At 54.0% G+C, this 13,006-nt stretch overlaps 2 protein-coding genes across 7 annotated transcripts in view; one reads left to right on the plus strand and one right to left on the minus strand.

Annotated features, from left to right (window-relative positions):
* TMEM11 (transmembrane protein 11) lies at nucleotides 1-9,062 on the plus strand. The gene is made up of 2 exons (XM_065909855.1): nucleotides 1-152; nucleotides 8,249-9,062. Exons 1-2 carry the CDS (start codon nucleotides 91-93, stop codon nucleotides 8,763-8,765), a joined length of 579 nt encoding a protein of 192 aa, XP_065765927.1. The 5' UTR covers nucleotides 1-90; the 3' UTR covers nucleotides 8,766-9,062.
* Nucleotides 9,063-10,104: 1,042 nt separating this feature from the next.
* Nucleotides 10,105-13,006, minus strand: part of DHRS7B (dehydrogenase/reductase 7B) — a 45,603-nt gene continuing 42,701 nt past the window's right edge. For all 6 annotated transcript variants that reach the window (XM_065909850.1, XM_065909851.1, XM_065909852.1 and 3 more), the window contains exons 6-7: nucleotides 11,948-12,100; nucleotides 10,105-10,568 (exon numbers count right to left, since the gene is read on the minus strand). In XM_065909850.1, coding sequence (XP_065765922.1) covers nucleotides 10,363-10,568; nucleotides 11,948-12,100 — 359 coding nt within the window. In that variant the 3' untranslated portion in view covers nucleotides 10,105-10,362. The remainder of the gene's footprint in view (nucleotides 10,569-11,947; nucleotides 12,101-13,006) is intronic.

Raw genomic sequence — 13,006 nt, forward strand, 5'->3', positions numbered from 1 at the left:
GGGAAGGCAGCCGGACTACATCTCCCTCCCGCCCGCGCGGTGTCGCGAGGCCGCCCGGCGCGAGGCGTTCGCGAGCGGAGAGTCTCCAAGATGGCCGCGTGGGGAAGGAGGCGTCTCGGCCCGGGCAGCGGCGGTGGCGGCGCTCGAGAGAGGTGAGGCGCAGGTTGCTCCCCGCGAGCGGTTTAGGGCGGGAAACCTGCGGGGCTCTTTCGACTGCAGCGCCGTCCCCGCCTCCGCCCCGGGGTTCGCCCCGGTCCGCCTCCGGGCGCGCGGGGTCTCAGTTCCGGCCGACGCGGTCTCAGCGGGCGACTCGGGGAGGGGTGATGGCTGGCGGGGCACTGCTGGGCCGCGGCGGACCCGCCTGCATGCCACGAGCAGAGCGGCGCCGGAGCCCCCGCCCGCCTGGCCGCGCGCGTGGTCTTCTCCAAGCCGCAGCGAGGAGTGGTTCCCGGGACGGAGAAGGGAGGGAAAGCTTTCTCAGGGAGCCGGTGCGGGGCGGACGGGACGGACCGCACGGTTACCGAGGGGCCTCAGCTTTCCGCGTTGTCGCTCCGGGCGGGGAGCTGACCGCTTTCCCCCGGGGGTGATCCTCGGGACTTTGGAGGCGTCTCCGTGAGCGCCCCTGCTGTGCAAGTCCTTTGCAGTGACCTTCCCTAACGAATGTGCGTGAGTAGGGAACCGGGGGCTTGGTTCTTCCGAGGTGGATCTGGATGGGAAGGACTCATTTCTAAATGAGATTGGAGTAGTTCTCGTGTTTCGTGTTGAATTTACAGTTTTTGCTTCTGGAAAACAGTTTCAGCTTAGTAGAAGCTGTTCAGACACCAGAAGTTTGGGAAAGGAGATGTACTGGTGGAGTCACCCGCTTTGTACTGTCCTGACCCTTCTGTTAGGAGCGGGCTGGTGCGGCAGAAATCAGCAGGATCTCCGTGTTGTTTTTTTTTCCCCCAATGAGGATTGTTAAACAGAAAAGTTATCTCCCCCGCCCCCATCCCCCGGCGCCTTTTCTCCCAACTACTCTGCGTTTTTCTTTTTCTTTGATCGTTTGCACCACCTACTCTTTGCGGTCGCCTTCTGTTTGGTTGTGGTTTAGGTCCTTAAGTCGCGTCCCACTCTTGAGACCCCATGAACTGTAGCCTGCCAGGCTCCTTTGTCCATGAGAATTTCCAGGCAAGAATACTGGAGTAGGTTGCCATTTCCTCCTCCAGGGGGTCTTCCCGATCCAGGGATCGAACCCGGGTCTCTTGCATTGCAGGCAGATTCTTTACCAACTGAGGTTAGTTGTGTTGATAGAACCCTCTAGCTTGCATCTTATTCTTGAGCTCAGAGTTATCCAACCTTGTCTCTTCTGCACTTCCTCTTCCTTGAAGCAGCAGTAAATGGCCAGCAGGTACTTTTGTTTTTCCTACTTCCACCTGGCATTTCGTAGGTCGTTCCATAAAAAGTTAAGGAGTTGATCGCTTTACTGGATAGAAACAACAAAGGACCAAATGAGGAGACCCAGACCTCATACAGGGCCAGGCCGGCAAAACAGAAGCCTTTACTGATCTATGAAATTAGATGTGGGGTTTTTTTCCTCCTTGGTTTAAGACAAGTGTTAATTCAAAATTGAGTTTGCAAACCAAGATCCCAAAGGCTGAATCTAGTCCTTGACTGTGACCCTCAGTTTTAAAGAGAATTTTGAGTGAGTTATCAGTGCTTGTAAATGGAAAGACTTCACATTAAAGTCCCCTTGGAAAGCTCTCATTGGCTCTCTTTGGTCAGGGCAGGTGCTCATCATTCCTACCTGACAGCTTGACTCATTGCAGTTACATGCCCGGTCTGCTTAAGTGTTCCTACTACACCCTTCCACCTGAACAGCAGGCTCTACTTGTACATGCACATGTTGTGTGTCAGCCAGGAATGGGGCGTCTAGTTTTGTGGTTTGGGTGGCACCATCTGCCCTTCTCCTAGATAACGTGGTGTGGCTGCAGGACCCCTGTTTGCTCTGCTGGAGGATCGGTTGCTGGGGCCTGGTTTCCCTGAGCCCACACTGAAACCTAACCCGCCCAGGCACACCTCCATTCCTGCTCAGTGGGTGGGAGGACTTTGGGGTGGGGCAGGTGGATTAACTGCCCACAGCATAGACTGAAGCCCAGGCAGACTAGAGGCTCCGTGACTACAGTAGGCTGTTTATGGTGCTCTTAAATGACTTTGTTCCATGTCACATTTGTGCTGACTCAGATTTCAGCTCCACACTGTAAGACCACTTTCCCAAATTGTCACACACCCTTGGTTGGAATCTGGTTTATGCTGACACTCTAGGAAACATGGTCTGGTTTGGGGCATTGGCTGGAGCAGAGCAATGCTTTGGGCAGGCTTTCCAGATTTGCCTGTGGCTGCAAACTCCAAAACCTGCCTTGGGCTTGAAGGCCCTGCTTGGTGCCCAACAGTTGGCAGGAGTTACTGCCGTCATCTTTGTGTTAGTGGCTGTCCAGTTTAGAAGGCACAGTGTGTGGGTTCTCGCTTTACCTGATTCTTGAGTCTAGAGCTGTGTTAATTCAGTGCCCACTTGTCATTTACAACAGTTAAATCTAAATTACAGTGAAAACTTCAAAAAATAAAGTGAAAACTTCAGCTCCTCAGCCAAAGTACTCACATTGCAAGTGCTCAGTAGCCAGCCATGGCTTGTGGCTCATATACTGGATGGTGCAGATAGAGAACAGAAAGGTCAGCTCTGGTCTAGACCAGTATAAGAGAGGGATGGAAATAAAGAATGAGAGCCGCTTGCATGTTTTTAAAGTTTGTTTTATTGAAGTATAGTTGATTTACAATGTTGTGTTAATTTTTTTTTTAAGAGAATCCCCAGGCTTCCAGTAGAAGCTGTTAGTCTGTACCATTTTAAAGTCTTTATTGAATTTATTACAAAATTGCTTCTGTTTTATGTTTTGTTTTGTTTTCTTGGCCAGGAGGCATGTGGGATCTTAGTTCCCTGACCAGGGATCAAATCCAGATCACCTGCACTGGAAGGCGAAGTCTTAACCACTGGACTACTAGAGAAGCCCCCCCTCCCCCACTTTTTTTTTTAAGTATTTATTTTTGACTGCATCAGGTCTTGGTTGTGGAACGCAGACTCTTTCCTTGAGTTATGTGGGCCTACCTCTCTCTAGTTGAGGCACATGGGCTCAGTCGCTGCAGCTCATTGGCTTCCTTGCTTCTAACTGTTGTGATTGATTCTGCTGTGAACATAGATGCAAAAATATGTTTGAGTTTGAGTCCTGCTTTTAATTTTTTGGATCTATACCTAGAAGCGGGATTGCTGGATCATATGGTAGCTCTATTTTTTGAACAACTTCTACACATTTGCCACAGTGGCTGCTCCAATTTACATTCCCATCAACAATCCCAATATGTGGGATCTTCCCGAACCAGGATTTGAACCTGTGTACCCTGTACTGGGAGGTGGATTCTTAACCAGTGGACCACCTGGGAAGTCCCTAACTGGGCTTTGAGTCCACAGCATAGGATTTTACTGATTTCCTTGGCTTCCAAGGAAGTGATTTGGCACTTGCCAACTGTGGGTTTTCCTAGACCTCCGGGGGCGGGGGTGGGGGGTGGGGGGTGGGTTGGTAGAGGCCACCACCTGGTGTGGTCACGTGATTCCATACTTCCTGGGTAGGAAGCAACTTCGTTAGTAGTTTTTAACAATATATTAGTTTAATTTTTACAACAATTTAATAGGTTTTCAGCCACAGGTGCTCTAATTACTGTAATTTTCTCCTCTTGCTGTGCCGGGTCTTCATTGCTGCACGCTGGCTTTCTCTAGTTGCTTCTCGTGGTCTTCTCCTTGTGGTGGCATCTCTTGCTGTGGAACACAGGTTCCAGCGCAGGCTCAGTAGTTGATTCCCCACAGCATGTGGGATCCTCCCAGACCAGGACCTTGCATTACAAGGTAGATTCTTAATCACTGGACCACCCAGGAAGCCCTCTTGTCACTCCCTTCCAAAGTACTTCCTCTAAGTCTGTTGGGAACCTGACACTTTCAGGCCCAGGGCGGGGGCAGAGGGTGAGTATGATGAAGACAGTCACAGCCCTCAAGGAGCTTTGCGTCACCTCCTTCTGTGTTTGAGCTGAGTACAGGAGCCCAGGGCCACTCCAAAAAAGGTCCCTGAAGCAGGTCCCTGCCCTGGTTTGGTTCACCTGGTTCCAGCATGACCAGAAAAGATGGTGGGTTGCAGGGCCAGTGCCCACTTTAGTGGAACAGGGACACAAACCACAAGATTATGAGACCACCTTGGCCCCGGGAGTGCAGGCCTCTTTGTGGGGCCCAGGAAGTTGCTGGAGCATGAGGGGTTCCTTAAAGTTTCCTGTTGGGCCACCATCCAAAGAAAGCCCATGATTGACCTTTCTCATACATAGCATTTTTAATGCTTTTCAGCAGGTATCTTATCTTGGAATTATAAAAATTGTATGTTAGATCCATCAAAAGTACCTCTCTAACATGTGAAAAGTTACAAACTTGCTATCACATGTGGGGCCCTGGAGGCATGAGGCTGAAGGAAGAAAGCAGCCCCAGCACATGTGCCCTGTGATGCCTTCGTGCCAAATGCCCAGAAGAGGCAGGTATGGAGTCGGGAAGTCAGCTGGTGATTGCCAGGAACAGGGGTCGTGGGGGATGGGGAGCCGCGGGGTTTCTCTTTGAGATGAGGAAGACGCTCTAAAACTGATTGTGTGTTAACTCAGTGACATTGTCGAGCCACTGACTTGTGCTGTGTAAGTGGGTAAACGTATTTCAATAAAAGCTGTCATGTAGGAAGCACAAGTCAGAACTACCATGAGATGCCACCTCACACCCACTGTACGGCTACTATTGAAAAAAAACAGAAAACAAAAGTGTTGGCAGGGATGCAGAGAAAAGGGAACTCTTGTGCACTGTTGGTGGGAGTGTAAATTGGTGCAGCCACTGTGGCAGTGTGGAAAGTTTCTCAGAAAATTAAAAATAGAGCTACTATATGATCCAGCAATTCCATATCTAAGTATATATCCAAAATAATTAAAAGCAGGGACTCAGACATATTTTTACACCTATGTTCACGGTAGCTAGAAAGTGAAACTACCCGTCAACCATAGATTAGTAACAGAATGTGCTCTCTACATACAAGGAAAAAAGGAAGGAAATCCTGACCCATGTTGCAGTGTGGATGAACCGTGAGGATATTATGCCAAGTGGAATAAGCCAGCTGCCAAAAGAAGTATCCCGTGGTTCCACCTATACGAGGCCCTGGAGCAGTCAGATTCATGGAGAGGCCGCAGAAGGGCAGCGTGGGAGTTGTGGTTTAATGGGGGCAGAGTTTTAGTTTTGCAGGACAAAAAAGTTCTGGAGATTGGTTGCCCAACAGTGTGAGTGTACTTAACCTTACTGAGCTATATACTTAAACTGATTAAGAGAGTAAATTTCCTATTAATGTATTTTTACCATAATTTAGAAAAGGTCAATAAACTGAGTGTTAGCATTTCCCTGGCCACGCGTCCCTCCCTGCAGACAGCAACCACCTTACTCCTGAACCCTCCATCATCTCCATGACAACGTGTGTGTGTGTGTCTTTCTCTGCTCTTGTAAAGGGTCTTCTGCTCTCACCAGACAGTACTGCTTTGAACATTCTTGTGCAACCCTGACTTTGGGAGGAGTCTGCAGACTTTGGGGGTTTCTGTAATCCCAGGTTCCTTTGAGGCTGGCTTTGTGATGGTGTGGGGTCTGTCCTGTGGGTTCTTTGTGGGGGCCCCAGGGTGCCTTTGATGACTGTTTCCTGGGTGCTGCAGGGGCTGATTAAGATGAGGAGAGGGGAGACTGACTGGCTGGAAGCAAGTTGACCAGTCCCTGACCCCGCAGCGGCAGGAGCCTGGCAGGCCGTGCTGTGCACTGGCGAGTCCCGTTAGTTCCACAAAACCTACTGGATTCAAAGAGCTCCGAATCAGTTAGTAAAATTGGCTCCTTTTCTTCCTGGAGCCACTCTGTTCCCTCCCCAGGGACAGTCATAACTCTCAGGTCTTATATCTGCTCAGAAGCGTTCTGTGCATGTAGAAGCAAACATAACTCTTTTACAGAAATGCACTGAAGATGGCAGGCTACAGACACTGTTCTATACTTGACTTTTTCACTTTACTTTGAAGACTTTTCCATTATCAGTCTGCTCTCAGTTTTGTTTTTTAATATGGGCTCCTTTTACTATGTTCTTTTACTGTTCATTTCTCACCTTCAACAAAATGCAAAAATATAGTCCCTTAGTAAGGCTCAAAAGATCCCAGTTAGCTATTGTTGTTGTTTTTAATTTGCTTTTTGTATAGGGTTCAAGTTGACTGGTGATGCTGAGATGGTTCAAGGTAACCCTCTAATTGGGTTCTTTCCTTAGTTGGGTTACTCTTGACCCAGAAACACAGCAGGCTACCTACAGTGGGCACTGAGGTAGCCAGGCTTGGTGGCCATGGCCCCTGGCTTCTGAAGCAATAGTCTCTGCCAGCTGGGGGCCTGGATCTGGGGGTCTAGGCAGGGTGTGAGGGCACCCCAGCTGAGGGTGTGGGCGCTGACCACAGGGTGTTTCCTCTGAGTGAGTGGCTCTTATGAGTCTGTATGGATCTTGCATTTGTCCCAATCCCTGCACTGGACCTGTTTTTCTGGGTGTTGCAGTCTGTCCTCTCCTGAGGGTACAACGGCTTGGCTTCTGAAGCAGAAGTAGTGGTGAGCCTTCGGTGGCATGCCCGCCAGGCTGGCTCCCGCCTGCTGTGTGATAGGGCCCCTGGGAGGGTTGGTTCGTGGTGATGGACAGGAGTCCACAGTAAGACCTGGGGGCTCCAGGCGGCCACAGCGGGTGATCACCTGGTCCACACCGCCTCAGCCAGGCCGTCCTGACTACCCCTGTCCTGTCCGGGCTGAGCCAGGAGCCTGGAGGCACCTGTGCCACATGCACCAGTCAGTGGGGATGGCCTTGCCCAGCATGTCTGTGGGAGGAGCCAGGGAGCTGGGAAGGGCTGGGTGAGCCATCAGGTGAGGGTGGGGCCTGCCTACTGACATGCCCCCAGAATGGAGCAGTCTGGTCAGCTGATGCTTTCCTGTTGGGCCTGTCTTGTCACTGCACTTGGGGTGGCCAGTCTGCCAGGCAAGCAGGGCGCTGCACTCAGGTAGATCAGGGTTTGGGCGAGAATGCTCCGTAATCCCGACCTTGTCCCTGTGTCTTGCTCTCAATGCTCCAGAGGGACTCAGTGGCCAGAAAGCTCCACTTGGATTCCGACAGCAAGGCCTCACCCCCGGAACCCCCTCTGTGGGTCAACACAGTGCACAAACCCCACCCTGCCCTCCCCGAGCTCCTCTCCTGCTGCCTGGCTGCCTGTCTTGATTGTGAACTTGAGAGCACAAAGGAGATCCCAGGCCAGGATGGCTCCTCTGAGACTGAGGTCATGCCTCAAAGGTTTGCTTGTCTGCTAAGGAGCTAAGTCTCACCTGGAGCCTATCTCCTTTCTGGGTTAAAAAACCAAATGGGGAGACTCCAGCAACGCCCCAGAGGAAGACTGTCTCTTCAAGGTTTATTGATTTCAGTGGTTCAGCTCATTAACTGCCTAGAAAGGCTGCCCTGCTAACTGGACACTGTAGCCAGGGCCTGGGGTGTCCCATCCCCAGGGGGTGGCTTCTTCCCACCCACACAGTTTAATTGGGGCCTGTGACTTAATTGGGGGGCTTCCCCGAGCCCAACTTAGTTACAGTTAACTATTCCAGGATAAAGAGCCCCTCTGCCTAAGTCCCGGACCCCAGTGGCGCCTCCTTACCCTCTCCCCTGTAGCCTTAGGAGAGCATCAGGCCCACTGTTCATCCATCTGGAAGGAAGCTCTGCCTCCTGAGTTTGCTCACTTGTTTGCTTGGGTAGCTTTTCCCACCAACCCCCCTGGGAACATGACCAGAAGGGCACCAGCAGCCAGCTCCCCATCACCCCTCCATCCTCCCAGAGCTTTGCCCAGTAGTCTGGCCACTGCTGCCCCGAACACACAACTGTTTCCCGCTTCAAAGGAAACACTGACCATGGGAGATTCTGGAGTGACCTCACTTCACACGCCTTCCCTGGTCCTGATGTGCATGGTTGCTGACTGGGAAGCTCTGAGCCCTGCTCCCAGTGGCCTTTGGGTATGCACGGGGTGGTGGGAGGCTTGTCTCTGTATCTCCGGGCCCCAGAGCAGCCACCAGTGCCTAACTGTCTCCTTTTTCTCCTCATCTCTCCTTCCTAAGGGTGAGCCTGTCGGCCACAGACTGTTACATTGTACACGAGATCTATAACGGGGAGAACGCCCAAGACCAGTTTGAGTACGAGCTGGAGCAGGCCCTGGAAGCGCAGTACAAGTACATCGTGATCGAGCCCACCCGCATCGGGGACGAGACGGCCCGCTGGATCACTGTAGGCAACTGCCTGCACAAGACCACCGTGCTGGCAGGCACCGCCTGCCTCTTCACCCCGCTGGCGCTGCCCCTGGATTACTCCCACTACATCTCCCTGCCCGCAGGCGTGCTGAGCCTGGCCTGCTGCACCCTCTACGGCATCTCCTGGCAGTTTGACCCCTGCTGCAAGTACCAGGTGGAGTACGACGCCTACAGACTGTCGCGCCTGCCCCTGCACACACTCACCTCCTCCACCCCGGTGGTGCTGGTCCGGAAGGACGACTTGCACAGAAAGAGACTGCACAACACGATAGCGCTGGCAGCCCTGGTGTACTGTGCCAAGAAGATCTACGAGCTCTGCGCCGTATGACCGCGCTGCGCTGTGCCGTGAGCAGCCGGCCGGGGAGGCATCTGGCGTCACGGCTGTTATTGTAGAGAGATAACAGGTGACAAGTGCACCAAGGGTTTTCTCAGCTCGTCACACTAGGACATGGATTTCCACCGCCATGGGGCCTGCAGCTGTGGAAGTCCCACTGGGCAGCAGGAGTGATGGAAGCGAGGCTCCGGAGGGGGTGTGGACGCGCTTGGGGGTCGTTAAGTGTGTCGTTTAACTGTACCATCCAGAGCCAGCCAGAGGCTAGTGACCATTAAAATGATGAGAATTTCAGCTCCAGGTGTCTGCTCTCTCGTGACGGCCCTGGTGGGAGCGTGCAGGCAGCAGGAGTGGGCACCACTTGCACCAAGAATAAGCCTCTCACCAGGCAGGCCCAGCCCCTCCCAGAGGAGCCTCATGTCTCACCTGGGCCTTGGTTCAAGGAGCACTGCTCAGGGGTGGGGCGGGGCAAGGCCAGGCCTGCCAGTCTCTGGGTCTCTGCTGAGTTTGCCCAGAGAGCTGGGGCCTGGGGTCTCTTGTCCAGGTTCTGATGTAGGAGAACACAAACTAATGCCTGTGTTTTTTTTTAAGCATCGAGGCTGTCCTGCTGTGGACCCTGAGTTCAACCTGCTACCCCAGGCTGAGGGAAGACTCCCCTCATCTTCCACCAAAGAGGGGGCCCTGCCGGCCCAAGACTCTGCTCGGGCCCCCCTGAGGGCACAAGTGTGAGTGATACTTGGAGTTTCAGAGGGTCCTCTGGGAAGGTCAGATACCAGAGTGAGAAGGGGTGCAGGGGAGGCATCAGGGTGCATGGGACAGCGGGGCCATTTGTTTACGGGGGGAGAGCCAAAGATTTTAGAACAGTTAGAGAAACTCTGACTTAATTCCAGAGGCCTGGGAATGCTAGTCTGCAGCTGGGTGGCATATGGTCCACAGGTAACTTGCCAGTGACTTAGGCCTCATGTCCACCATGCAGTGCCCACCACCCCCCTGAGCCTGTGGGGTGGGAACAGGGTGGGGGCCAGATCTGGAAAGAGAGCCTGGCTCTGCCTGTAGACCACATTCAGGGGAGGTGGCCAGAGGCAGACAAACAGCGGCCAGCTCAGGGCAGCTGAGCAGAAGCTGTCACTGAAACAAGCCTGGTGTAGGAGGGCAGCTCCAACGCACTGGACAGGGAGGCCAGTCACATGCTGACCATTTGCTGCACTGACCAAGACACTGGGGGCCCCGTAAACAGTGCGAAGGCCGCTGCCTCCTCCCTGAGAACCAGGTTCAGGTGACATAAGGGTGTCTTCTGACCCTAAGATGCAGAGGCTGAGGTACGAAAGAGGCGTGGTTCTGCCTGCCCTCAGGGACCACAGCTCCCAGGCTCCTTCCTTTATTTCATGTCCCAGAGTTTAGACCTTCCACCTGGAGGAAGCTGTCCTCACCCCTCCTGGTTCCCAGATGTCCTCCTAGTTCCCGTCCCCTGCCAGCAGGCCTGGCCAGGGGCCTGCAGGGGGAGTGTGTCTTCCTCCTTCCCCACCTGGGAGGCAGAAGTCCAACACAGTCCCCATGGAGCAGCGACTGCCCCACCTGCCCACCAGGACGGGCACTAGCTGTGCTTGGACTTCCGCTCCTTTCTGGCCCGGGAGGCCATGAGTCTAAAGAAGAGCCCAGGAGCCAGAGTTCGAAGGTAAACAGCCAGGGAAGGCATCAGGTCGGCCAGCACCACATCCTTCTTCTTCTTCCCCAGAGCAGCCAGGACGTCTTGGGCCACCTGCACAGGACTTCGGCCCTGGGCCGTGGTCTCATCCATCACTGAAATGAAACAGGAAACTCACTGAGCTTGGGGGCAGCAGCCCCAAGGAGGACCTGAGCCAACTCTAGACACTGAGTCCCCCAGGGAGCTCTCCCAGGGGCTTGGGCAGCAGGTGCAGTGACCGTCCTCACAGCCCGAGGAGGGTGGTGGACAGCTCAGAACTGTGGTCCACAGCCTGGGGGTGCCCAGCAGATGCTCCCTCACTCCCTGACCTGGGGCATTTCAGCCAGTTGGAGCAACCAGTGACTAAGGGTGCTGTGCCAGGGCAGTGGGCCATGCAGGGGTCAGGTGGGTGGGAGGGCTGCAGAGCACGCTGGCTGGAATGAGAGGAGTGAGGCAGGTGGCAGGGCCCCTGTGTCTCGGGTGTGTGGGTGACGGGCAGGAAGGAAGCCTTGGTTTGTTTTGTCGACCAGAGGTCAATGCAGGGGCACAGGATGTTACTTTTCCCTTGTCACTGGCGAACGGTGCCCACAAAGCAGGAGCAGTGGGCAGAGGGGAGGCCACCCATAGCCACAGCGGCGCTGCCCGGCTTCCTCTCCACCATCAACACAGAACAGCAGGTTTCTGGTGGCTGCTTATTTTTGAATGCCACAGAGGGAATTTTTTAAAAAGATTCTTGGGACTTCCCTGGTGGTGCAGTGGTTAAGACTGTACTTCCAATACTGAAGGCATGGGTGCAATCCCTGGTCAGGGAACTAGATGCTGCATGTCATGGGGTGTGGCCATTCTTCTAGGAATAAATGCATACGAACTTATCCAGCCGCATGCTTCTGTATGGCTCCTGCTGCCTTGCTGAGTGAGGGGGCTGCTGCCGTGGGCATGGGTGGTCTTGGTTCAGGCTTGGCCAGGAGGCCCCTGGTGAACACCCAGCATACTCCCAGGAGCAGGTCCCAGGAGGCAGGCCCCGATCAAGCACAGGAAGGCAGCTCATGTGGGTCCACCAGCTGGGGAGGCAAAAGCCAGCTGGTGCTGGTTGGCCCCACCTGCACACTGGGGCCTTGCCGATTGGGCCACTAATGGTGACTTCAGGTCAGCTCTGTGCTGTCTTTGGCCTCTGCCTACCCCTGAAATCTTGTCCCCCCAACACTGCAGGGGAACCTCATAGGAAGAGACCTGGCCTGGTCACTTTAGCACTAACAACAGGGCTAGTTGGGGTCTTGTCAGCATCTCAGCAGGGGCTCCCCTCAGCCCTGTTGTGGGCCTGTTCCCACAACTTTCTCCAGCCTGCAGGGTTCAGGGTAGAGATGGTTGGTGCTGAGGTCGGTCATCAGTATATATGACCAACCTCACAACGTCAGGTGGTTTAAACTGATACTCTCAATGAAAACTGCAAAATCATCAGGGAGCTTTCACAGAGGAACGCACCCTGGGGCCTCACCTCCATACTTGGATCCGTCAGCTGTGACTGCGTTAAGGGAGAGATTGGTGTGGATGTAGCCGGGGCTGATGACTGTCACCTCGATGTCATGCTGCTCCACCTCAGCCCGCAGACAGTCAAAGAAGGCCTGGGTTGCGTGTTTGGAGGCCGCGTCTGCAAAGGTCGGTGACCAGGGAGGGTAGGATGATGCTGGTCAGGATCCTGAACAGGAGGGCATCAGGTTTCCCACTCCGGTTCAGGGACTACCCTGTGCATCTTACATACACGTACTCCCACAGAACACGACACAGCACATATGGTCAAAAGTTCATGGGCATTCTTGCTCCTGCAAGTTGTAAGTGTGAATTTAATCTAAACTAAAAGTTAAAAAAGGCTACTGTGTAAAACATTCAGATAGTTCAGAAGGAACTAAAGAAAGCAAAAGTCCTCACACCTCCCAGTGCAGTTCCTCAGAGGGGCCAGGCTGCTGGTGTCTCACGTCAGCCAGGTCCCTGCACAGATGAGGACATGGCCACGGGTTGCTCCTACGGTCCCTGTTACTCATGCTCAGGGTCCTCTCTATGTGGAAGGCTGGCTGGGCGGCCGCCGTGTGACTCAGGGTCACAGCCACAGAACGGGCTCAGCGTTGTTTCAGGTTTCGCTGCTGAGAATGTCCAGAGATGCTCCCTGCCTGCATGCAGCATGTGTGCAAACCCATGCCAGGCCCCCTCGCGTCTATCTGTCAGCTCCCACGGGGCAGCCTCGGGTGTGGAAGGGTCCCCAGAGCTCTGCGTGCTCACCTCCTGGATCCTCCCACCTGGCATCACAACAGCCCCGAGGGGATGAAGCCCCTCCCACTTCACGACTGGGGAGCCCACTGCCTGTGGGTTGGCGAAGGAGTGTGCCGAGGCACCACGTTGTCCAGCCTGGGGGTTATGAAGCTTCCAGACCAAGTGTGACCTACGCAGTCACAGCCGAGAGGAGGATAAAACTCAGAAAGACCAAATCCGGTGACGTCTAGAAACAACTCAGTGGAAACAGCACTGTGCACCCCCAGCCTGAATCCCTGGTGTGGCCCCT

Source organism: Muntiacus reevesi, chromosome 18 (genome assembly GCF_963930625.1).
Source record: "Muntiacus reevesi chromosome 18, mMunRee1.1, whole genome shotgun sequence".
Taxonomy (NCBI): Eukaryota; Metazoa; Chordata; class Mammalia; order Artiodactyla; family Cervidae; genus Muntiacus; species Muntiacus reevesi.